The sequence below is a fragment of the Lampetra fluviatilis genome, chromosome 50 (assembly GCF_964198595.1).
Source record: "Lampetra fluviatilis chromosome 50, kcLamFluv1.1, whole genome shotgun sequence".
Lineage (NCBI taxonomy): Eukaryota > Metazoa > Chordata > Hyperoartia > Petromyzontiformes > Petromyzontidae > Lampetra > Lampetra fluviatilis.
This window is the reverse complement of record NC_136324.1, coordinates 4046774-4073030: the sequence shown is the minus strand read 5'-3', so window position 1 is coordinate 4073030 and position 26257 is coordinate 4046774. Positions and strand designations below refer to the sequence as shown.

Genomic DNA, 26257 nt, shown 5'->3' with positions numbered 1-26257 from the left:
CTATGAAGGCCGGCACGGTAAACGAGCGGGTGGGTGGCCAACACCAACCAAGGCCGCCTTCGTCTCCCCAGTGGCGATGTTTTTACACACCGCACTAGGTACTAATTTTATGCCGAGCCGACACACACACACAAAGACAAACACACACCACCCCCCCCACCGCCCAGGCACGCGCCGTGCGCCGTCTCACTCGCCTTGTCCTCGGCGAGCTTCTGCTTCCTCTTCTCGTCGACGGCGACGCGCCTCTCCTCCTCGCGCTGCCTCTGCTCCGCGAGCCTCCTCCGCCGTTCCGCCATGAAGCGCTCGTACAGCTCGCGCGCCTTCCGCTCCTTCTCCTGGAAGAGCTCCCCCCGCGACGCTGGCGCCCGCCACGAGCCCCGCAAGTGCGCCACGGAGACAAGAAACACACGGACGGAGACAAGAGATACGCACACGCGCACACACAGACACAAACGTGGACACGCCGATAGAAACACGAGCAAGGACACGCGCAGACGGATACAAAACGCACGCAGACACACAAATACACAAACACACGCAGACATACAAATAGACAGACAAAAACATGCATAGATGCACACAGACACACATAAAGACAAATACACACAAATACACAAACACACAGACACAGGGAAAAACAAAACTATTTAGACAAAGATCACAGATAATATCCTTGTAGACTGTTGGGGCTGTTAGCAAGCACCTATTAAGGCCAGTATTATATACAGTAAAACCTTGGATTGCGAGCATAATTAGTTCCGGAAACGTGTTTGTAATCCAAAGCACTCGTATATCAGTTGTGATCACGTGACGCTCGGCAGACAAAGCGTATACACGTACTACTCGTATTGCAAGACCTCGCTCGTTTATCAAATTAATATTTATTTTAAAAATTTGCTCGTCTTGCAAAACACTCGCAGACCAAGTTACTCACAATCCAAGGTTTTACTGTATTTATTGTATAACGCCGTAGTTCTGAAAAGTTGTTTTTGTTTCTATTTTCCTTGTTGTATTTCTGTATTTAGTTTAATTCCTGTTTTGTAATTTTTGTGACCCGGCTCACCGTTGCCAATGAGACCACCCCGGTCCCTGAAGGTCTCTGCCGGTTAAACGAAACCAATGTGAGCACGCCGGTGGATTTGCAGACAATTGCCGCAACAGTTTAATCTTCGTCAAAGTCATCAGGGCCAATGTTGATGCCACCACACCTGGCCGCACGAACCCTTCCTCTGCTGCTTCCGTAGTTTGGGTAAATCGATATGCAGTGCCATTTTTTAAACTTTGTACATTCGGACAAAGGCGCTGGGACACAGCGGTCTACCCGTTCCGACCAACATCTTGGGATCTCTCTCGTCCACTGTCAAGCAGAAGGCGCGTAGTAGTTGATGGTTAATACACCCCGTGGTTACATGCAGGGCGGTCTGCCAGTTTTGAACCACGCGCCTCCGCAACGAGCGGCGAAAGCGCTGTCAACGGGCAACTTTAGCCGTGCCACTGCTCCACCAATACTGTAAATACAGTACAGTATATATATACCTCCTCTTTGCTGTGATGGACATGTCCCAGTATTGTGCACAGCGTCTTCAGACGAGGCTGCTTTTAGATGGTCTACGAATCAAAAATTGCATGCATTGTATGACTTCAAGAATCACGCCATTATCTTCAACCACCTCTTTCGATTCAAGAGTGTGGTCGCACGATGTGACCATGACAAAGGTTACCTCCCCTCTCCTCCTCCCTGGGACCGGGCACGACAGCGGTACGGCACGCACGCGAGGGCGAGTCACGCGCTGCCGTGAGCCTGAGCGCAGTCACATGACCGCACGTGGGCACGCGTTCACACTCGCGCAAGCACGCACACCGTCTAACAAAGACCAAGATCTCCCGGGTAGCCTTTAAAAAAACTGCTGGGAAAAGTGTTGCTTGGCGAGCACCGACGAAGGCCGGCACGGCATGCCAAAGAGGTGGTGTGGATAACACCACGCCCCGGCCGCATTTGTCTTCCCAGTGCTGACATTGCCCACCGCACTAGGCACTTGTTGATAACCGCCAGGTTCCAAGTGCAGTGCGATACCCGCTATACTGTCGCTCGGGGCCCACACACAAACACACATAAGTTTGTCACAATGAGTGCTGGCCTTCTCTCCTATCAAGCCGTCAATCCCACCGGCCTTTGTTTTTTTTTAAGGAGTGCCCACCCCACCTGCGTGCGTTCCCAGAAGACGCTAAGCGGTCGCCACTGCGGCAGTACCGGTGTTGAGTCACGAATCAACTTTGTGCGGTATCGTTTGTCAAATCGCATACTTTTATCAGCTTTGTCCAGTATTGATTTAATCGCAGCAGGTAAGCAGCCTTCCTAAAGACAGTTATATGCAAATAAACTTGAAAATTTACAACTAAAAATACAATTTCAAAAGCGACAAGATTAACACTCAGTTCTTGTAGATATGCCGATTGCTCACTATCATCACTATCATCGTCATCATCATCACTACCATCGTCATCAGGACTACCACTACCTTCATTATCCTTAATATCAACTACCATCATCATAAGCAGCAGCATCACCACTACCACCATTATTATCATCATCATCACTACCATCATCAGTACTAGCACTACCTTCATTATCATTACGACCATCATCATTAGCAGCATCACTATCAGCTGCATCATGATTCTCATCATCATCAACATCCGTAGCACCATCCGTAGCAGCAGCAAAAGCACCATCATGAAAATTATTATCGCCATCGTGCCCACCATCATCAACACAACAACACCTGCCATTCGCCACTAAGTGGCAGTGACGTCACCACGGCGCCTGTGCCAGGCCAGGTACACCACCTTCACCACTCAGCACCTCCGGCCACTCACCCTGCATCTTCTCTAGCTCTTGCCGCCTCTCCTTGGCCAACCGCACTCTCTCGTCCGTCTTGGCACCGCCGTTATCAGTGCCTGCGGGCGCACAACGAGCGGGTGGAGGCGGTCCGGTGAGCGGGTCGCCTACCAAGCCTCATCCCGCCGCTGGCTGGCGGGGCACAGCGTGGGTAGCAACACCGCCAGGTCGCGACCGGCCAGCAACACGCGCGAGCTCGAGTGGCACGACAGCCGAGGTGTCTAGTCAACCGCCCTTTACAACAGGAAGTTACGGAAATAAATGGGTCAGCGATCATGTGTGTGTGTGCGTGTGGGGCGGTTGCAAAAGCAGCCGCACAACACCACCGTCACGTCGCCACCACGTGGCACGTACCTGCTTTGTTTGCCATGGCCGGGGGAGGGGTGGAGTTGGCGCGGCTCTCCGGCGAGCTCCGGTCTTCCAGCCTGGTGCGGCCCGGTGTGGAGGCTGCGGGTGGTTTGGGGAGTGCAGGGAATATTGGGAGAAGGGAGGTGGTGGTGGTGGTAATAGTAATGGTGGTAGAAGAGGAAGTGGTGGAGGAGGTGGTAGTGGTAGCGGTGATGGTTGTGGAAGAGGTGGTGGCAAGGTGGAAAAAGTGTTGGTGGTGATGAGCATACGAAGTAGGGGGGCAATAGGGGGGCACAGGAAAAGAGAATGACATCAGTCAGTACAGGTACAACAATAACAATGCAGGATGGCACTAGTACCGCAAGAATGACCAGGCTTAGACCTGCCTGCATCATATTGGCATGTTCCAAAAAAAATCGTCAGCCAAAATCACTCCGCTGCTGAATGAAGGCCTTTCCACGCCGTCGGAAAATCCCACGGTCCTACAATGCATCAATTCATGTAACTCCTGCGTACACGAAGCGTAAGCAACTGTATGTTTGCACAGATATTATACAACTAAAACGTGGAATGATGCCACAACCATTCTGCTATTCATCACCGGTAATAAAAGTGACTTGGATGGCAGAGCCCCACATGAATGAGAGTAATGCCAGGAGGAAGAAGTACAAGATAAACACTCCGGTATTGTATCACACGTAAAATATCCGTTGTACAAGGCCACACCTGGGTGATAAGCGGCGTAAAACCCTTCACGGACACAAAAGCCAGGGCTAGGTGCAACGGTTGGGTCGTGGGAGCCCATATCAGCCCTTGCCCTCTCACTCATTCATTCATTAATTCACTCAGTCACTCTCTCAACCACTCACCAACTCACTCACTCACTTGCTCAGTGTCCAACACAGTGGCTCACTCACTCACTCACTCTCGCGCTCATAAGCTCTCTCACGCAACTCATTCACATGCTTGTTCACCTACTCATTCACTCGCTCACCCATACAAATACTCACCCATCCACCCACATTGTCTCATTTGTTCACTCACTCACTGAATCAATCGTTCAGTCACTCACCCATCTACTCATTCAATCACTAGCTCACCCACCTACCCACTCACTCACTCAGCGTCCAACACAGTTTGCTCAATCACTCACCCGCTCACAAGTTCTCTCACTCAACTCGCTCACACGCTTGCTCACCCACTCATTCACCCATACAAACACTCATCCATCCACCCACCCACAGTCTCACTCGTTAACTCACTCACCGAATCAATCGCTCATTCACTCGCCCACCTACTCATTCAATCACTCGCTCAACCACCTACCCCATGCCACTCGCTCACCATCTCATTAATTCACCCACTCACACGTTCACCCACCCACCGCGCTCTTTACAGATCTCGTGTATGGTCACGTGTGGCTACAGCTGCATAAATGCGCCGCGCTAACGCCACCCGGCGTCACGACATGGCAGTAAATGCGGTGTGCAACGCGGGCTGTGGCCTCAGGCACACACAGCGCAGCCACCGCCCACGGCAAGGCGGTTAACGAACTCGGCAAAATCGGCGACTCGGGAGGGAAAGAGCGGAAAGCAGAGCCACGCGCGGTACAGAACGATCATCGGGAGCGGATGTCAAAAAATATATTCCCGACTCCCCCCCCTTCCCTCTGCCTTTGGTCTTCTCCCAGTATGTTTGTTACCCTTCCGCTCCTTTCCACCCCCCACCCTCCCCCCATAGAAATATCCCCCCCCCCTCAACGCAGTCCCCACTTGGTTGGGGGCAGCGAGTCCAAGAGTTAACCTTTCCCCCCCTACGTCCGGTCACGTGATGCCAAATTTGAACTTTTGCGGAGTTTCTGTTCATCCCGACCCCTGCCCCCTCTATTAAATTATAGAAGCTGGATTGTAATATAGAGGCTGGCAGGTAGGCTGGGAGGCAATGTACTAAAACTTATAACAAGAACGAGACCATTACAATTCACCGAGTCTCAAAACTATTTCACAGCAGGGTCCGACAAACACTCGTGAATGGAATTGGCCAAACATCACAGTGTCAGGTCCCTTCTGAGAAAGAGACTTGAGAGTCAGCATGACTTGTTTATGATAAACGAAGGGCAGTGTGTATTGTATTGATTGTTTTGAGAAGGGTCGTGCTACATTGGGTTGTTTTCACCCATTCGTGTGAGAGGCAAACCATGGTAACCCAGCACACAGAATCGGAAACTTTATTTATCCTGGAGAAATCCGACGTGCTACAAAGCTCTTTTTCACAGCCATCCCCATAGGGGCGGGTTTGAAAACACTTCACACAGACCGATTCGACAATCCATTGCTGTCCTGCCATCTTCATTCATCTGCTGGGTTCAGAAGAACGAGAGGCCACGGGCGTGATGGCCTCACACCAAACCCATCGTGCCGCCCTTCACAGGTGCTACCCGCGAAACTGCACTCGCACCGACAGACTGCGAAGAGGCTACACGGGAGTTATCTTTTGTCTTTTGTTGTCGCTGCCCTTCCACCGACAGCTGTACGGTTACAAAGCTACCGCCAGATGCCCTCAAACGCTTTGGGGGCCGGTTTGAAAGGCCCGGTGTGAAAAGCCCGCTTGAAAAGTAACTTTACGAGCTTACTTTGGCACGCCGGCCGGCCTGCAATGCGTGTCAAGCCCCTCCCTCCCGGAGCACAAAAAATGTCAAGCGGACAGCAACAAGCTGCACCGTTAAAGTTGTAAGAGATAAGAGTTAAGAAGTTTCCAGAATTGAGCGAGCTTGTTACAAGAGGTTGCGAGAAGAGACACTGAGTGGGCAGCAGCAACCGGAGCTACCAAAGTTTCAATCGATGAGAGCTGACGCGTTGCACGAGTTGTATGTATGTACGTTGAACTTCTTTCGCACCGTACGTAGCCATCCATGCTAGTCGGAGGTGCGGGAGTTGAGTGAGGTTATTGTTAGAGCTTGGGAAAAACGGACAATGGGAGGTAATTAAAAAGTCGGGCAACGCGAGCGAAGGAATGTTCTCCGTTAGAAAGAACACGCCAAGCACATACGGGATCTGGAAACCAATCGCTAAGAACACGGAGATAAGGGACAGACACGACAAAGCAATGGAGCTGCTAGCATGTTCTCCCGATAGGGAAATACAACTCCGCACAAGGTGATTTACAGAGAGCAAAGGGGTGCGATTGTGTACCACTGGATCGGTTCTTGCCATCGTACCGCGGCGTGTCACGGAATGTCACCATGCGTGCACGCACATGGGCAGCACTTTTCACAATCTCCCACATGCGGTGTTCAGAGCACCACCAAATCAAGTCCCTTCTTTCGGTGTCTATAAATCACATTTTGCGCGCATTACTACCACTCCCGCGGCGACGTAGGTCACCGCAGTTCGCCACTGTATGGCTCTCCTCCGTGCTCTTGGGATGTGCCGCGTGCTGTTTGGCACCATGTCCGAAACGTCGGACATCATTCCGAACAACAATACGACGCGGGACGACCCGACCACGCATCCGAGATCGACACTTTTACGCCTATTTATTTCCAGCCGGGACCGCACGCATCTCTGTCCGATGAATTTCTCACCAGTTCTAGGGCAGGTGGCACAGTGGTAAAGGGGGTGGGGCTCCCAATAGGAAGTTCACGAGATGGAATCAGTCGGGATTATACTGAACAATCGTCGCCCCCCGCCCCCCGACGGCGACGACTTGGCAGCACCCTCCTGAAAAAGAGTCATGAGACTCAGTGAGGGTTTCCTGGGTAAATTAGGATAACTTTGAAATATAGATTGAAAACTCATTATTTAGAACTGCTTTTTGTGTTTAGCTTGTTTGTCATTCACCCCCACACCTCTGATTAGCACGGTTGGCTACGTACGGTGTGGAAGAAATTCAACATACATACGTACAACATAATAAATAATGCAACCCATCGTCCCTCTGGGGCAGTGACAAACAGATACGAGTTCCGCCTTGCGGGCAACACGACAGTGATTGTCCTACGAGTTGACCGACCTCTCCGCCATAGTAATGTGGAATGTTCACCACTGGCTGTACAGAGGAGACAGGAGCACCGATGCCGCCTGAATGCTCACCGAATTTTGTTTTGTTTTTTGTTACACCAAACGCAGTCGCCGAGTCGTACACAGGGGGCCATTAGCAGCCAGCGGATACGCGAGGCACTTAAGAGAGCACCGTGGTGGGGGGGGGGGACAGGTGTGGCGGTGGATGCAGCCCACAACCACCACCACCACCACTACCACCGGATGCGAAGACGCTAAATTCAGAAGTTGGATTTAGGCAATGCTCTCTCTAGCTATTTTCGTTCTGTTGCGTTGTTGACCTTTGGCTTTTATAATAGACGACAGGATCACGCCTCAGTGCGTACTCACATTAAATAAATACAAATATCTCTCCGCCCCACCCAACCGTGTAGCCTTTACAGACTGTTGGGGCAAGTGCTGTTAGCGAGCATCTATGAAGACCGGCACGGCACATGATGGGGTGGGTGGCCAGCACCACGCTCGCCCGCCTTTGTCTCCCTAGTGACGATATTTACACATCGCACCAGCTACTCATTTGAGGCTGAGTCAACCTAGGGGAGGCCCAGGACAGGTTCAGATAATCATCATTGGTGTTGGCAGTGAGAGGGAATCGGGTCGCCGGGTTCATAGCGCAGCGCGCTACACACCCACCCACACACAAATATGCCTCCTCCCATGCAGCCTTTAACAGGCCAACTGAACACGTAGTATGACGTTCGTAGCCAACATGGACAGGGCTTCTAAATCATCTGGCCAAACTTTTGTCGTATAACCCTCCACTACCCGGCGTAGCCAAACCAATGTAAATTGTCACGTGTTGGCCAAACATCCCAATATAGCACCAGAGCTTTGGCAATTGTACGCCAACATCACTTATGTACACACAGACCCTCACTCCAGACACGCACATCTCACACACACACACGCCATTCCCTCCAACACATTCTTCCACACACAACAACAACCGCCATTCGCCACTAGGTGGCGGTGACATCACTACAATGCTTGTGCCAGGATAGGTGCACTTTAAGGCCACACGAAGTGTCGAACGACCGCTGGCAGGAGCTCAGGGGACAGATCCAGGTGCCAAACACAACATACCCTCACACCCCTGACACGTAGATAGAGATACACAGCAGACAGGGGCGAATATGTTTGACAAAAAATAATACAAAGACACACCACACCCTCTGACAACACACATTCTTCCACTCACACACACACACCCAGACACCCACACAGCAGACACGGGGTTGTGTGCTTCTGGCTGTTGTAGAGCCGGGCTGGGCTTGAGTGTTATGGTATGCCGAGCATCTGCTTTTAACATGAGATGGCGGGCGGCTTTGGGGAATAATACAATGTCAGAGAGCCACTGAGCTGGCACCGCTGAGAGCCTGGGTTAAAATCCGGTTTGCAGCCACTGCCTGCGATTAAACCGGGCTCTCAAGCGTAATGAGTCGATCGTTTTAGCCCGGTTGGCAATGACGGCACAAAAAAAAGCATCGTTAAATTTTGACTTTGAACTTATTTGACTCTAGCTCGATTGATTCAACATTTGCATTTGACATGTGGAGAACTAACGACGACGGAGTAGTGGCAGCCCGAAAAGTACATCGGGATGGAGCGATGAGATAAGTTCTAGATTTGAAGCTGTCGTGACTGCAAGGATTCATATTCTTAGGTTTTTTCGGTAAAGTCACGTAGGTAAAAAATTAATCAATCGTGCTGTGAAGCTTGTGTTGCCTCCGAAACGTCGTGATTTTTATTTTTATTTTACTATTCTTAATTTTAATGTTTTACCTACGTGACTTTACCGAAAAAACCTAAGAATACGATGAGATAAGCTCGTGTGCGGGAGCTAGATTTTTTTTTGCATATCGCAAGACCGTTAAGAGATGGCGATGGCTTATGGAGGCCTTCATCCAGCTGTGGGAGTCGGGGGGGGGGGTTGGCGGAGGCCCAGGATCAGTTCAGGTATCGCTTGGCACTGATGTTATCCTTGGCCGGGAATCAAACTAAGATTGCCAGATTTGTAGTGGGATTGTGAAAATCTTATTTTTTTTGCATGAAAATGCACTACGTTCTGTGCTCCGACAGGAATTACTATTGGTTGCCAATAACTGCAAATAGAAATATCCTGACGATTCTACACATTCGATGCACGTCGGTTGAGCGCACAAACTGATTTCAATCGATGCATCGTCCCCGCGCTGAATAACACTGTCGCGTAGCCCCCATCCTCGCCACTCGTGAAAACCGCGTCCGGCGACTGCGACTGTGAGAATCAACTAATTGCAATTAGTGCCAGCAGTGAAATCGATGGAAAAAGGGCAGAACAAGCTAAAACAATAACCCTGGACCCGGTTGCACCCAAGAGAGTCCACGTGTCAAAGCCCACGCTCCCCGCAGAGATTTTTCCATTGCGCGCTCAGTCTCACGAAGCCCCGCGGCTGATTGTTTGTTTACTATGGATCGCACGATTCAGGCTGCTAGCTCACGCCGCTGCGGTCGCCGCCGACAGCGACGATGGCCAAGCTAGGACGGCAAGGTGGCCACAGTGGCAAGACTTGGGCCTCGCAGAAAAAAAAATGTCCCGAGTTCGATCAACGATTCGGGCGCATCTCTGCGTTGTGCCTGAGTTCTGCAGACTGCAAGTGTTGCGTGCGAGTGTGACACAAACCAAATTTAGCAGCAATTACACTATGACGCTTCCCTTGAAACTGTGCCAAGCGGCATCCGGACAGAAAACCAGCAAGTCAGAATAATTAAGAATTTTCACAATGCACATGAGTAGGCCCCGGGTTTATGGCTGCAGTTAGAAACATAGGTAGGGGGCAGTGGAACTTTATTCAGCTCTTTAAGAATGCAATTCATTCACAATCTCAGTCGTTCATCATTTATCGCTCTGCCCTGTTGAACGTCAAGTCCTCTGGTCATTACAGTGTTCTTGCCGGCTGTGCGAGCCGCCCTTGCCGATTTAGCAGCTGGATGCCAGCTGTTGATGGAAATCATTTAGAAACCCTCGCAAAGCTATGGCCAGATGGTTTCTTTTTTCTTTTTTTACACACAGTTTCTGTGCACAGGCCCCAAAAACGTCAAACAGCCAGCAACAAACAGCAGAGTCAAAGATGTCATGGATAAGTGCTCTTTGCGGTTGGCCGTTTTCCACTTCAGATAAAAGATGAACACGTGTTCGCGAAACGAGCAAGGTTACTACAAGAGCTTGGGAGACAAAAAAAGAGATGGTGGGAAGGAATTCAAATGTGGAGCAGTGCTGGGAAAGAAGCAGAGACACAAAAGTGTTGTGTGTGGGATATGCTATACATGTACAGCCATTTCGTTAATCCAAGATAGCACAGCATCCCTTTAGATTTCTCGCTTCTGAAATTCAATGAAAAAAAATGTTACGTAGAAAAACCACACGACCTTAGTGCCATCACAAATACAATGGCGAATCACTCAAGGGCTCCACATGGAGAGCAGAGCAGTTTAATTTGTGGAGCAGAAAAATGGCGCACGTGGAGAAAAGTCACCCCGAGTGGATAACAGATAAAACACGGCCGCACTACAGGCTCACGCATCCCACTTGCTGTGCTGTGACATCTTGGCCATCTTGCAGCCCAGGGGGTTTGGGAGTTTTGCAAATCTGGGAGTAGCCCACAATCCCTTGCCTCCAAAGCACTGGATCGCAGGAGTCAGCCAGCATACCACGGTTGTTCAAGGTTAGGACATTGTCCTAACCTTGAAAAAAAAGATTGTGGTGCCACCATCAGGCAGAGCCAGGTGGTGCGGTACGCTCAGACATCCCACAAAACATGAACACTGGCAAAGAAAACAGATCACAACCTAATAAGTGCACAAAGCATCATGCAGAGGTGCATGATAGCAATTCCACAGGCAGACGGCAGGAGGAACACACGAAACAGAGAATACGATCGAGTGTAGCGGTATCATATTAACCGCTCACAAAATTCAGTGGGCTTGAGCAGGACACGTCGCTAGAGGTGATGATGGGCCGGCGGTCGAGACTAACAACAGAGTGGCACAGTCAGAGTACGGAACACATCACAGAGGACGTCAACTGCAGTGGATGTGCAGCGCTAAAATCAGCTCATGTGCGCGTGCTCAACTGATTGTCCCATCGTGGGACACTGAGGGATGGCGACGGCGAGGGGGGTGGATAAATCATGGCTGGTGATGATGATGTGTCACAGTCCTAACTTGCTCACCCAGCATGCTGTGCGTGTCACATGACATCGCCGTACTGCATGCAAAATGCACAACAGCCTTGTTGTCGACCACAGACATGATAATTTGTAATTTGAGTGCATATTATTTTAGGCGGCAATAGAATGCGAAAATGACTGTACAATGGTTCCGTCCACGCTAGGAATCGTCGGCACAATATAGCCATCATAGCGCATCTGACGAGTCTCTCGTCATTTTCAGAAAGTATCACCACAATTAGGTTTTCAAAACGCGGACCATGCTTGCTGTGATAAACACTGGATTCGGCACCACTGTTCTCGCCGTCAATCTGAAGATGCCATCGCGTCTCCGCCGCGTCTCTTGCGCCACGTTTGCCCGTGCGTGCGCGTTCGTGCGGATTTCTAGACGCGTGAAAAAAAAGTCTATTTATGTCGACGCTCATTCCGTTCATTCCTACCGCATTCGCAAGTGGGGCCGCCCACCCCGCCCCACCACCTCCATTCTGCCCATTGGCCTGGGCGCCACTTGGTAGCCGGCGAGTCGAACCGGTCGCAACTTCTCCGCCGCCCCACTCGCCCCGGCACACTTGCCGCTGATGTGATTGCCTGCGAAGGGTGTGGGCCTCGTGGTCAATTCTGTTGAAAGAGCTTGGCCGACTGACGAACAGCGTTTCAGTTTTAACTTCCCCATGAGCCCATTGACTTGACATTGCTGCTGGCAGTGGCTGCCGACGGGCGGGCGAGACAACCGCCAATCTCGGCAATCGATATCATGTTGAGCTGTCGACGCCGATTCGCACAGGGCACATTGTCACTGACGCATTAATGGAATTATCGTAGTTGTCATCATCATCAACCATGAACTATCCCACCACTGGCAGTAGGCCTCCCCGAGCCGGTCTCACGATGAGACGATCTAGCACCTGCACGCGAGTCGATTTAAATCGATCCATCTTTACGGTTTCACTTCCTCACACGCTTGCGTTCCCTCCCTGGGCTGGGGATGTTCGGAGGTAAACCCAGTGTGCACATGGCGCTCCTCAAAGGTCCTCCAGCAGCCAGCTCACAGCTGCTACCTCCAGCCAGCTCACAGTCGAGCACGCTTGGCAGTTTCACAAATCTCTACGTGATCCGCCAACCCTTGCCTCAAAAGCGCTGGATCCGTAGGCGCGTGTCAACACACACACAGGAGCTATCCGCCTTCAGGACTTACACCATAATGGTTGTAAAAATACAGGGTGCTTAAAAAAATGTTAAAACTTCTGAGAATTTGCAACAATACCACAAGAAATATGCTGCCTCCGGGCACTGGAGACCACCTGGAGAAGATTCCAGGCACGCGTTGACAACGATGGCGAACAAGTGGAGACTCTCTCACTTTTTGAAACTATTAACATACATTTTTTTGATCATGTTACAGTGTATTATCCGTTCTTTTTCCACTAAAAACGATAGTCCCATATAAGTGTTAAAACATTTTTAAGCACCCTCGATACATAGGTCAAAGTGAAATCGTTAAGTTCGATCTTTTGTAACAATCACATTACATGGCGAAGAACACTTGCACCATAACCAAACATTCAGTGGCCCAAGCGTGATCGGCGTGGGCCCTGGCGCAAGGACTAGAACGTGTCCCCCCCGCCCCTACCGCATGGGCCCCTCTGGCCGGCAAAGTGCGAGACCCACGCTCAGGGGTCAGCTCCGAATAGTAAAGGTGCAGCCCCTGCAACTACTCGCTCACGCCACTGCTGGCGGAAAGGCTTACAATAGAGGGAGCTCTCGGGAAGCCTTTCTATAGAGCATCTTGAGACCACTCTTCCATCCTGGCCAGACGTCTTGGGCAGAGGTGGGAGTAGCCACACTTTATACTCTACCGCACCTGCCAATCCAATAACGTGACCTGCCAATCGAATATACTGCTCATTGCACAGAGGAAGCGGAGAGGGAGGAGGGGATTTAATAAACTTGCACCACTGTTTCAACTATCGTGCTGGGAGGTGGGATTGAACCCGGTGACCTCCGGACGGCGTGTCTGGCACGCTGACCGTTATATATTGCTGCGGTAGCAGCAGAAGCATCCCCCGCTCCGTAAACACCCCGAGTGGGTCTCGTAATCGGGACGAGTCTAGGTGATGAGAGGAGGAGGAAAACGCGAGCGCCCTTGCCAGGGAACTGAGTCAGCAGCGCCGAGCCCGGAGTGTTTGAGCCCCGGGGCAAGTGAGCAGAATTAATGAACGCAACTGTCATCGGTTCTGATGCCTTCTCCGCCCCAGCAGCACAAGTGAGAAACGAAACTTACAGTGGGGCAGCAATGTCTGTGGTGTACATTTATGAAGGTCAACAAACCCTCGTGAAGCGACACATGGTGTGCGCGGCGTGGGAGGGGGGGGGGGCCTTCATCCCAGCGGTGGATTGACAAAGGGCTGTGAATTCGTCGTCGTCATCGTCGTCGTCAGTAGCAGCAGCAGCAGCGGCCGTGATCCATACACTGCAGGATGAAGGACTCTCGTCCAAGCCGTCGCCAGTCTCGTGGGCTCGCAATGCGACACTCCATCAAGCTCGCATTCCACACGAAAAGCCACCTCGTTCAGCTATCATTTGTGGCTAGGTGGCGTCTGAAAAAGAGCTATGTAGCTCAGTGGGCCTTACCTGGTAAAATAAAAATTGTTGTTTGATTTGTAAATTGTTGATTTCATTGCTCTGTCTCCGCAGTACATGCCCACAAAAAACTTCTCTTAAGTGAGTGTGATGAAGTCTCTAATGAGCATCAATTCTCTAATCTGTGTGTTCCTCTTCCCATCTCCGTATGAAATTCAAAGCATACTCCTCTCCACGCATCTGAACGCAATTTTATCGCATTTTTAAAATTGTATTTGTCAGTGTTCACATTTGTGGTAAACGTGTCTCTCATAGCAGGTCACATGCAATGATTAAAAACAACTTCCTTGTTGATTTCCATTTTTTATTAAAACTTATAAGGTAGCTGCTGTGGGTGAAGCACTGGCCCATCCTCGCTTCAGGTCAGATATACCAAGTATCACTCCATGAAAACCAAAGCAGGTTGGCCTACGTATAAACTGAGCCCCATCATAAAATCCTGCAATTTAATAATTTCACGACTTTGTTTGTGTGCCAGTCATCGGTGACCGGGGCTGAGATCATCCACTCGCTACGTAGAGAGATAACAAGCGCCATTTGCAGAGCCGCACAGCCGTCCTCGTTATCAGCTCACGGTCAGTCATGTCATCCGAGGTGACTAATTTTATGGCGTGAAGCAGCAGCAGCAGCAGCACTGCTATGGACAAAAAAAAAGAGAAAACCAACGCTCGCTTACCGCACACGGGAAACGACACGGTGACACATCTGGACCAGTTCAGCCTCTTTACAATTATCCTAATCAGCCCAGTTTCGCCAACACTTATCTCTGCCCTCTCTGACTCAACCGCGCTCGCACTGTGCCACGCTCACCGCCTCTGACGTGTCGCGCCCGCGCACCGGCGGTTAAAACGAAAACCGTCGAACCGCCAATTTGGCAATTCTTCGGCTTTTTACAACGTCTGCATTTTATTTTACGATCCTAAATAACGGAGCGGCGAACGACGAATGGGACGCGTCCGAAGAGGACGTCCACCCGGGAGAGATGGAGCGATCGGTAATCTAATTTCTGACCAGCTCTTGTGCAGGTGCCAAGGTGGATTATAACGTCATGGGCAATAGCCTTTGGGAGGCCTTCATCCAGCAGTGGATTGACCACGCCAGATGATGATTTCAGCCCTTTTCACAATCCAATTGCAGGTGAAGGCCTCCTGCCCTGTGCCAGTCATGGAGGTTGAGTAACCATACTTCACCACCCTGGTCAATGCAGGTTGTTTAAGAGAGGTGAGGCCCAGGGTCGGTTTGGATGTCACTCGTCACCACTGATCCGTGCTGGGGAATTGAAATCAGGTCACTGGATTCACACCCCAGGTTTCGTGACTATATTACATTTTATTAGATGTTTTTCCACCAATCACATTCCAATGCTATCGGCGTCGTGTCACGACACGAAGACATTCCCATTCAGAACACTCTGAAGCTGCCAGTGCATCACCCCGTGTCAAGAGAATGGCCCCGGAATGAAATCACGCACGTCAATAGGCCTCTCTATCCATGCAAGCGTCATTATAACGATAATAGTCTATCCACGCAAAGGGGATACACCTTAAATTTTTATTTAAAGCGTTCATGACTGCAGGGATTCATATTCTTGGTTCTTTCGGTAAAGCCACGTACCGAAATGTACACCACAGAAATTGCTCGGTAAAGTCACGTAGAAGGGAAACAATAAAATAATTAAAAAAAATTTATAAAAATATTTTTTCTATTTTTATTATTTTATTGTTTCCCTACTACGTCACTTTACCGAAAGAACCAAGCATATGGGGCACACCTTGTATATGCCATGCAAAGTGTTAATTGCATGCCAATCAAACTGAAATATTTAAGTCCTCAGAGCTGGTGCCAGCTCCCTCTAAGTGGAGGCCGTTTCGCCAACGGTGATGCGAGCGAGCAATTGCGGGCCTGCACTTTTCCCTTTTAACATATTTTAGAACGCCGGTCTTTACGGGCAGGCAAGTGAGAGAGTGCGTGCGAAGACGTGTTGCCAAAGTTGCGGCTGTTGTGTAGACATATTTTCGCGGAGCTAAGTGAGCCAACGGAGCCCGGTGCCACGCTCACAAAGGGAGGGACTCATTCGGATATACGACACCGCAGCAAGCAGCTAACACCACCACGCCACCTGAATATTAAACCTTGAAGGGAGACGCGACCAAAAAGACAAAGAGGCTCTTATTTTGCTGGATGAGTCACCTAGGAGCGGTGCGTGGTTCACAGGGCGTCCAGCACGAGCTGTCAGATTCTTTACCGTGAAAAAAGGATTTTAAGTCACGTTTTAGGAGGAGATCGTGAGAGGCAGCGGCGTCTTGGGGAGGGCGTGATCCAGCAGTGGACCGACCATGACTAACGATGAAGATGATAGCAGCACCACTAGATTGCAATTCTTTTTATTTTCCCTCCAACTTTTTCCTGATTGCGCTATCATTCAGAAATCTCCCAAAGCGGTGCGTCCCCCTCCTTCGTGCATGAGAACAGCCCGCGTAAGTGGATACCACAGAGCTGCTTCTGAGATCTCTTCAAATGACCTCCGATTCACACACCTGTGGGCAGCACTTTTCACACCTGTCGTGCCACGGAGAGTAATGTTCGTCAAATTTATATTTTTAATTACCGCAGATGAAATACGTCATGACGAGTACTGCATTATGGGAGCCTGCCCTATAGTTGCATCATGAAATATGCTGGCAGAGTGGTGCAATGGTAACACTCGTGCCTTAAAGAAAGGTTCGATTCCTGACTCGGGTGCCCTTCTGTGCGGAGTTTGCATGTTCTCCCCATGTTTTGCATGGGTTTCCTCTGGTTTCCGGTTTCCTCCCGTCGTTAGACAAAAACCCTATACAATGTAACAGACATTGGCTAAACCATCAGCAACGCTGGAAAATTACCTGCAAATTACTCAATTGGGATTACACACAGCAGCATCAACCACTACTTTGAAAGACTTGGCAAGACCCACCTGAAAAAGAGTTCCTTGAGACTCAGCAAGGCCTTCCTGGGTAACCGAGCGTCATATCAACTCAACGATAAGGGTCATTTTCCAAGGGGCCTGGCAAGCGAGACGATAGACCTGACCAATCTTCACGTCACATCGCTCGCTCACACGCTACAGGACACAGGCGTCGTGTCGTCCCTCGTAAGTGGACGTGCGGCGACTGTCCCGCTCCTATGTCTGACCCATCGTCACGACTCGGGGCCACAAGTTGATTCACGTACCAGTTCCTTCTCTCATGCAGCACACGCATGATGTGCGGCGTTAAGAACCCATTGAGCCCATAATGGGAAGATGGGTGGGTGGGTAGATGCGTGGGTAGGTGGGTAGGTGGCAAGGTGGGTGGGTAGACGGGTGGGTGAATCGACAGAGTCAGGTGGGTAGACGAATACGTAGATGGGTGGGTTAGTCAGGTGGATGGGCAGGGTAGAAGGGCAGGTGAGTTGATAGACAAGCTGGTGGGCACGCAGGTGGGTTTGTAGGCAGGTCGTTAGCCCGGGTAGTGAGGCGGATTGTTAGACAGGTGGGTAGACGGGCAGGAGAAGCTACAGCGAGTAGCTGCAGCAGCAGCAGCAGGCCAGGCCACGGAGGCAGCGCCTGCAGGCGATGGCGTCATTGCTGAACCACGCACATCATCACAACGCCTGGCGCGGGCCCAACTCATTACAGCGCTCCCATGGAACGCGCGCCGCCGCCGCCGCCACCACCAAACAAGTTTGTGTTTGCTAGCTCTGCCGCACGGGGGGAGCGGGGCCGCGATCACGGCTGCGTGCAGAGGCGTGTCCGCAGAAACGCGGTCAAATTAAACTCGAGCTCCATCATTTACATAATTCTCTGTTTACTTCGGCGCCTGTGACGCATAAGTGTGGCGCGAAAACCTCTACACAAGCAACGTGAATACCAAACTCTCTCCATTATTACAACCACGGATGACATAATGCTCACCGATTTGGCACAGATAGGCGCTCTTTAATTGCACCGCATTGCCTTCACGTGCACTGACCACCCACCAAGCTTCCACAGAAGCCAATAGGAGTGGACAAGGTGGGTGAGGAGTTAAAGCGAGAGGTCGGGCTGACTTTAAGTTCTATCGTGGATGGAGGCTGATGCCGGGTCTTGCGGAGACCGTTGCAGGAGGTGCTGTTAACGAGCACCTATTAAAGGCCAGATGGCGCACAATAGGGTGGTGAGTTTTTGCTCTGCACGGTTTAATCCTCAGACCCTTCATCCCCAGTGGTGGGCAACCTGTGGCCCCGCATGTGTCTCGTGGAGCCCCCCTCCCCGTGGTGGCCTGGTCTCAGTGTGTCTCTCGCGTGATTCTTGGGGCCATGATGCGTGCACAAGCACGGTGTCAAGCTTGCGGCCCACTGAGGTGAAGGAGGCTTGCTCACGTGGCCCAATGACTCGCCTGGGTTTGCCCGTCACTGCTTTAGCCTCTCTTAGACACGTTCACCACCGCAGAATAGAATTCTGACCGTAGAGATAGAGTACAGGTATTTGGAGACGTGTACGGGCACACGAACCGGCGAGCGAAAATCCACATGAAGCCAAACTCCCTCGCAAAATTGGCCAAACAACTCAATGTGGCAGGACCCTCCTGAGAAAAATTCTGGAGGCTCGGTGAAGATTTCCTGGGTAATGAAGGCATATGAATCCGGCGCACAGAAAACTATAGTCTGCATTGAGATTTCAGCAGAAAAGTTAATGTCAGAACTCAGCAATATAAACGTTACACTGCTGTGCTCAACTGCCAAGGAACCAGACATTTTAATTTCCCTAAAATGTTTGTATTTATGCCGACTGTGCTATCGGCGTCGCGTCACGAGACAAATAATTCATCCAGATCTTCTACAGAGCAGCGCGACCCTTTGTGCCAGAGAATGGTGCACGGAAGCGGATATCAGAGCGACCACTGAGATCCCTTTCGGAAGCAATCCCTCACCCACACAGTAAGGGGAGGCACTTTCCCAACTCTGCCTTGCCACCGAGAGTAATGTTCATCGTACGACAGACAAACTGAGATTTTCTGTCATTCCGAGAGCTTACATTTATCCAAATAAAGTTTCTGCAGTAAATCGCAGTTTTTTTTTTTAGCGGTGACCGCACTGAGTGCTGAACGCATGCAGCCGCCTTTGGGCTTGACGACGCAAATAATATTTACAGTCCTACAGCTTAGCACCGTTGCTAATCTCTCTGCAAATGTTGCTCACGTGGTGGCAAATGAGAACTCACTAAGGATGAAGTCACCGGGAGGCGCCCCAGTTACCGGAATAAGAACAGACACTGGCAAATGAAGGGAAACAAACGTAGCAGGAGGTGCACGCGGATGAAACGTGGAAAGGTGCTTGCTTGGAATGACACTGGGGGAGAGGAAGAGGGGTCCATGAACTGGAGAACAAGTGGTGGCGAGTTAGAGACGTACGATTGACTGCTGAGAAAAAGTAAGCGACGGCTGTGAGTCAATAATGAACGAGAGAGTTGCAGCTAAGGGACGAGGACACACCTGAGAAGACATCTGCCGCCGTGCTGAAGGGAGGTGTGAAATTAGCCGGCGTGCAGGACGGACAGACAGATAATTGTATCACGGGACCGTGAGGAATTGTTGGAATCCAGCTGGAAGCCCTGGTTAACAATAATTTAAATGTATAACGCTCAATCCCTCATAGGATCCCAATGCACAATGCATGGACTGCAGGAAATAAAAACCGAACCAGGGCAACCGAACAAACTAAAGAGGGAAGACCAGTTTAAAGAGTTGGGTTTGCAAAGCAGACTTGAATATATCTACCGACTCCTATTACTTGATTTCATGTGGCAAGGCGTTCCATAGTTTGGGTGCCACGCTAACAAAAGCCCGATCACCAAAAGAGTGCAAGCTAGACCTGGGAGTGCTGAGCAGTTGGAGATGAGAAGATCTTAAGGACCTTGATGGAACATATAAATGTGTTAGTTAATGCCGGTATATAATCCACTGAAATGCACGCGGTCTGCTTCACAGTGGATCGTAAAGATCCCACCGACGTCCTTCAAAATGGGTAGGCCATTATGTGCTGGGCGTCACAGTCCAAAATCGCTAAATTAGAAAATAGCTGCAAATCACTAATTTTGGGATTACACATGGTAGCCATCATCGGCCCCGTCTGGCAGTTGCTGAATCACATTGTGCCGCATAGGGGCAGTTGCCACTGGGGGTCCCCCTTCGAACGAATAAGTTGAGATGTGATGCAAGTCGCTTATCGCGTGTGAAGCGCTCCGAGACGCCACCGCGTATAGGAGGGAGCTCTATAAAAAACACCGCCTTATTATTATTGATATATATAGATAGACAGATATGACATCCGCTCTGTCTAGCAGCTTCTCAGCGAACGGCCGTTTCCCCCACGAGCGGCCACCATCCGCACCTTCAATGCAGAGGTTGCAACCGGGTACCCGATACCCGTACTCTACCCGATACCCGGCCGGGTACGGGTAGCCGTTTGCGACCCTGGTGCGTTCGGGTACAGGTACGGGTAGGCCGTGAGTCACTGGTGAGTAACCGTTTGTCACTCATTTCGGGTAGGGTACGGGTAGGGAACGGGTACCCGTACCCGGCTGGATACGGGTACCCATTTGCGACCCTGGTGCGGCCGGGTACGGGTAAGGAATCAAAACCCGTTTGCGACCTCTGCTTCAATGTGACACAAGCCCTCTGTGTTTCCACGCGCACCATTAAAGTTGCACGCGAACTGGAAACGCTGGAAAATATTACACCCCGGCGGGGCAGCGGTGCAGTCGCGCCGGTGTTCCTGCCGCCACAGATTTTTCCCCGAGCAGCTGGATGAAAACTCAACGCCAAACTACAGTCTGAACGGGATAAAACTTTCGCCCCAGAAAACCTCCATTTCTCCTGCCGCATCTCGTGCCACGCTTTAGTAAACACAACGTTCACAATGCAATTGTGCGACGCGTGTACCGCATAAGACATGCTGCCTCCGTACAGTAGCAAGCGCACACAAACAGTCCACTCCCTCTCCCTCCTCCTGCTGCCTCCTCTCCTACCTCAACCTTTGCCACGATGATAGATGTTCTACTGAAAGACACATAAGCAGAGAGAAAAATACGTGGATACATCGAGAGAGAGAGAGACAAAGGGATGCACGTGAACAGAGACAGATAAATAGATACATAGACAGATGAATATAGAAAGATGCACAACGATAAAGATACAGTAGAAATATACATAAAATATTCATCTGTCTATCTGAGTAGAAATATACATAGACAGATAGATACAAAGATAGATTAAAATATGTTTTTATATTACACTTCTTTACCCGCAAAAGCCTCTTGCACAGATCCAGACAGCCATACAGATACAGACACATAGCACAAAAGGTATACAAAAAGCTAGACTGATAGATACAAACACAGGCAAAGAGATCGACATACAGAGATACGTAGGTACAGAAGAAACGACCAGCGGACAAACGAACAGATGGACACACAGACGGACGGTCGGACGGCTGGGCACACAGCCCCCTTACAGTGCTTCCCGCGAGACGGCTTCACACCGGCGCCGTGCACACCGGCCGAGATGAGGTCTGGAACTCCGGCCGCCACCCCACCTCCCCACGCCGGGTTCAGCACCAGGTCTGGCTCCCGTCCGGCGCTCACCTCCATCCCAACTTCCATGGTCGCTCGCAAAACTCAAGAGTGCGTGGCTCCGCGCGGCTCGCTCGCTTAATGGGCTTCTCGCTCGCCCAATCCACTTGTCATTCGCTGAGACTTCCAATGTTGTGTTCCGACAACTGCTGCACACCCACGTCACTCACCCCCGCTCCGACAGCATGCGTGCGTGTACAAACGAGCTGGCTGGTTATCAAGCTATCTGGTTGGCCACCGACTGGTGGACCGACTTGCGGGCTTGGTAGACCGACTGATCAGCTAGCTGGCTGTCGAACCTGTTGGCTGGCTGGCTCACTGATGGGCTGGCTAGCTGTCTGGCTCGTTGATTTGACAAGACTGATGGGTCGGCTGGCTGGCTTGTTGCTGTGCTAGCTCGCAGGCCCAGCTCGCCGGCTGGCGCGAGGGTGGGTTAAGCACGCAGTCAGCCAATTAATCGCCCTTGCCCTTAGCTCTGAGCCGCCCAGGCATTAAGGTCAGCGGGCGACATTGCGGCAGAGAGATTTTATTTTTAACTCTCGCTCTCTTACGGGCCGCACGGCGCACCACCGACCGCCGATCAGTCGCGTGTCGTTCCAGCAGATTTCAAAACGGCGCTACGGCGAACTCCTGCAAATCGCTGCGACACAAACTCCCGGCTCGCTCAGCCTCTGTTTCCTAGTTCTCTGTCGGAACCGCCAGCGCTAGCGACAAGCCGAGCGGCAGGAGGAGGGCGGCTGATAAATGAAGCGTTCGCGGCTGGTAAACATTCCTGACGGTGGCGGGCGGGAGGGAGGGCGTGCTACGGCGTGCTGGAGGGATGCATTAACCGCTTACGCCACCGCTCACACGCTCGCTCGCTCACTCACAGAGGGTCTCTCCGACTGCGGTGTCAGTCGTCCAAACGGCAACTGGGTAGTTGAACAAATTAGGCGATCCTCGCAGTGACATATTTTAGAGCAATTCAAAACGATCCACACGGGAGTGTGGGTGTCACTTTCAAGGACATTATCTGTGGTTTTGTAGCGTGCGCATTATATATGGGGTAAGCCAACAGGTTTGACACGTACACGGAACTGTGTGCACCGTCAGTCAGTACTCTCGGCGTTGGTGACTAAAGTCTATCATCCAGGCACGTCCCACACCGTAGTAGTTTTACCTTTCTCCCTTATCAAGCAAGGCGGTCAATGTGTTTCTCTCTGAATTACAGTGCTAATCGGTTGACACGTGATTCCCGAGGTAAAAAGCCACTCCATGATTACACAAATTATTACACGCACCTTTAAAGTGTCTGAGAAGTCTATCCAAAATATTGTGCCACAATCACCATCATCATCATCCATGATTAATCCACTGATGGATGAAGTGGTCACAATCTCTCACAGGCTTGCGATCCAACAAATCCATGGAGCGCATCACTTTATTTCAGAGCTCCATCTCCGCAGTACACGTACTCTCTGGAGCATTCCCTCCATTGAATGTGCACCGGATTACGTCCCAATGACTAAATATTCATTCGTCGTCTGTGGACACTGTTGCTTTTGAAAGATTAAAATAGTCGAAGGAAGGTATCGGATTCATCACCAAAATAAAACGCGATTTATGTCCGTAAAAAGTCACGCTCATCACACTAGGCCGTATCCCAATGAACGGTGTCACTTAAAAAGAGTGTTGAGCAACGCCAGGGGTATTCCACATCAATGATCCTCCCGTAGCTATGGCTCCAGAGTGCGGTGTTTGCAAAGCGAACAGTGGGCTACGTGATCAGAGTGAACGTGAGCCATGCACAAGCCCCTGGGCAGAGACCTGGGGTTGGTTGCAATTCATCGCCCGGCATACCTGTTGACAAATGGCCACATTGCAATCGTGCCACCACCACTGATGTCAACCTGTAACTTCGGGGGACCACGGTGGCGAGATGTTAAGAAGGTCGCCTGGTATACACAGGATATCGTGGGTTCGATCCTGACCATGACCCCCACTGTATATTTGGAGTTTGAATGTTCTCCCCGTGATGGTGTGAATTTTTCTTCGGGTCGTCCGGGTTTTCCCTCCACATTTAGAAATATGCGTTTAGAGTATTTGGCTGCTATAAATGTCCAGATGATAAGCCACTTCGCCGAGCTATCATTCGTGGCCAAGTCGCGACTGAAAAAGAGATACATAGGTCAGAGGGTCTTAATTAGTAATATAAAAAAAAATAATTAGTTATAGTTTAGCTTAATTTAAAATGCCTGTCTCTCAATCTGGATTGGGTCACTGTGGCAGAGAAGATCAAAACCCCCAGCCCCAAACCATGGAAAGCTCAACACAAATGTGCCCTCAACCCCACCAATGATAATAAGATTTGAGGTTTCCGCAGCCTTGATTCAAATAGACACCTCAACTCTATTTGGGTGTGACTGCGTGTGAGAATTCAACATCAAGCTCCACTAGACCTGAAGCAGCCTAAAGTATAGGAGGAAAATCTGATGCCAGATAAGTCTTCATGAACTGGACTACAACAGGACTACTGGTAGACTACTGCTGCTGTTGTGCGTTCTGCGCGTTCGTTGCTGCTACAAAAGCCACTTGGTCTGCAATAAGTGGTTGGTAGTAATCGGTATGCACATTGAACTTCTTTGGCACCGTACGTAGCCAACATTCTGCACTCACTGATAACAACATTTACCACCGTATTACATTTCCACTGCCAATTAGCGGTTTCGGCTTTGTGGTTCAATGAGCCCGAGCTGAAGGAGGGTGACTCAAGCAACAACTGGTGACAAAGTCAAACACGGTTACACCCAAACGCAGTTGAGACACGAGTACAACTATGTGTTGACGAATCGAAAGATGTTTGTTACTTTCAATAATTCAACAACGATCGATCTACTTGCATCACAAACTGAACCAGGCCAAACATCCGAAATCAACGCAGATCGGAGGAGCCACTGCTCCTCGATTCGCAGGACTTCCCGGAGGGTTGCAGGCGTTGCGGCGGATAGGTGGGGGAAGAGATTTGTGACAGCAAATTGAAATGGAAAATTAAAAACTCTCCAGTAGTTTGAGACTGTGGAAATCCAGAACAGACCATCGAACATGTAGCGATGCAGTGCCCGATACAAAAAATACGAAGGAGACATCACAGCGATACACTCTGCTGCTCCTGACACGATTGTCTGGCTTGACCACCTGAAATTGTAATTGTTGCTCTGCATCAACATCAGCCATACGAAAGAAGAATACTGTGCTCCTTTTGCCGCACGCCAACATCTCTCGGAGCAAACCCAGATGACGGACGCTTGGGAAATGTGTCACAGAGGGCCCCGGCTGATGCATGCACACAGCTGCGACGACGTTCGCCTGGCGCAGATTCCTTCCTCGCCGCCGCCTTAAATAGCGGACGGCCATCACCGACAGCCGCACGGCACCGCAGAGGGGAAGGGAGGGAGAGAGGGAGGCTCCCTGGCGTCCGTCTCAGAGCATGTGTCTCGGCCAATGCCTCTCTTTAAATAGACGTCGTCAGCCCTTAGATTGAGAGGTTTTTTTAAGTGCTGGGATAATACGATTTTTTAAGTAATCGATTAATCTACCGATTATCGGTTCAACTAATCAAATAAACTGATAACAGTTGGGAAGGGGGGGGGTCTCATTTGTGCCGCTGGACGGGAGGTGATGGGGGCGGTGCTTGGTGATGTCATCGGCACCTTCAGCAGTACAGGGTTTTTCTGCCTTTGGGCGTCAAGATGTGGGAGTAGACACAAATTTTAAAGAGGCCCTGGTAAGAAAAAAAAACAATAACAGTCATCCATAACATTGCCCTACAAAAAAATGTAATAGACGACGTTTCAGGCAATTTCCCTTTCTGCCTGTGCACCACTACCAACGCAGCAACATCTCCACCAAACCATTTGTTTGATTACGAAGAAGAAGAGGAAACAAAATTCCGATTGAAACGTAATTCTTCGTTTCTAGCTTTTTGCGGCTTTCGTTGCCCGTCGCAATTGCCCCTAGAGGACTCCCCCAGCCCTCGCAATGGATCAGCGGATGGTGGCATTTAAATAAATAACTGCAGTTGAAGACATAATATATATAATTAAGTGCGAGCTTGCTTTATACGTTGGGGGCATACTATGTCTTTTTTCCAGGATTGTTTTAAACTGCTGCAACAAAGGACGGCTTTCTTTCTTGTAGAATCCGAGCTGGCACGAATTTGTTTCTTTTCTTAAGGAGGTGGATGGGAGAAACTGCAGTGCGGGCTGCTTTAAAGCAGCGAATAAAACCACCTAAAACACCGCGTCGCGTATGTTTGCGTTAAGAGTGTGACGGTTTGTGCAGGTGAGTAGTGTATGTACGTCTGCGCTTGTGCTCGAGAGGATGCCAATGTGTGTGTGAACTGCTTGAACGAGGTGGGGGCAGTAAGTTAGGGCACTGTACTACCAACGTCGTGGCGATTTTGGGATCTTCTTCCCGGCCAAGGCTAACATCCGTGCCG

General features: G+C 50.4%; 1 protein-coding gene across 6 annotated transcripts in view; it reads right to left on the bottom strand.

Moving 5' to 3' along the window:
• The window catches only part of LOC144948635 (uncharacterized), a 74628-nt gene that overhangs the window by 31160 nt on the left and 17211 nt on the right, over window positions 1-26257 (bottom strand). For 5 of the 6 annotated variants that reach the window (XM_078878255.1, XM_078878252.1, XM_078878250.1 and 2 more), the window contains exons 2-4: window positions 3254-3346; window positions 2878-2958; window positions 195-358 (exon numbers count right to left, since the gene is read on the bottom strand). In XM_078878255.1, the coding sequence (XP_078734381.1) occupies window positions 195-358; window positions 2878-2958; window positions 3254-3346 (338 nt within the window). Of the gene's footprint in view, window positions 1-194; window positions 359-2877; window positions 2959-3253; window positions 3347-21662; window positions 22556-26257 lie in introns of those variants that run through there. The other variant, XM_078878254.1, reaches the window with a different exon arrangement.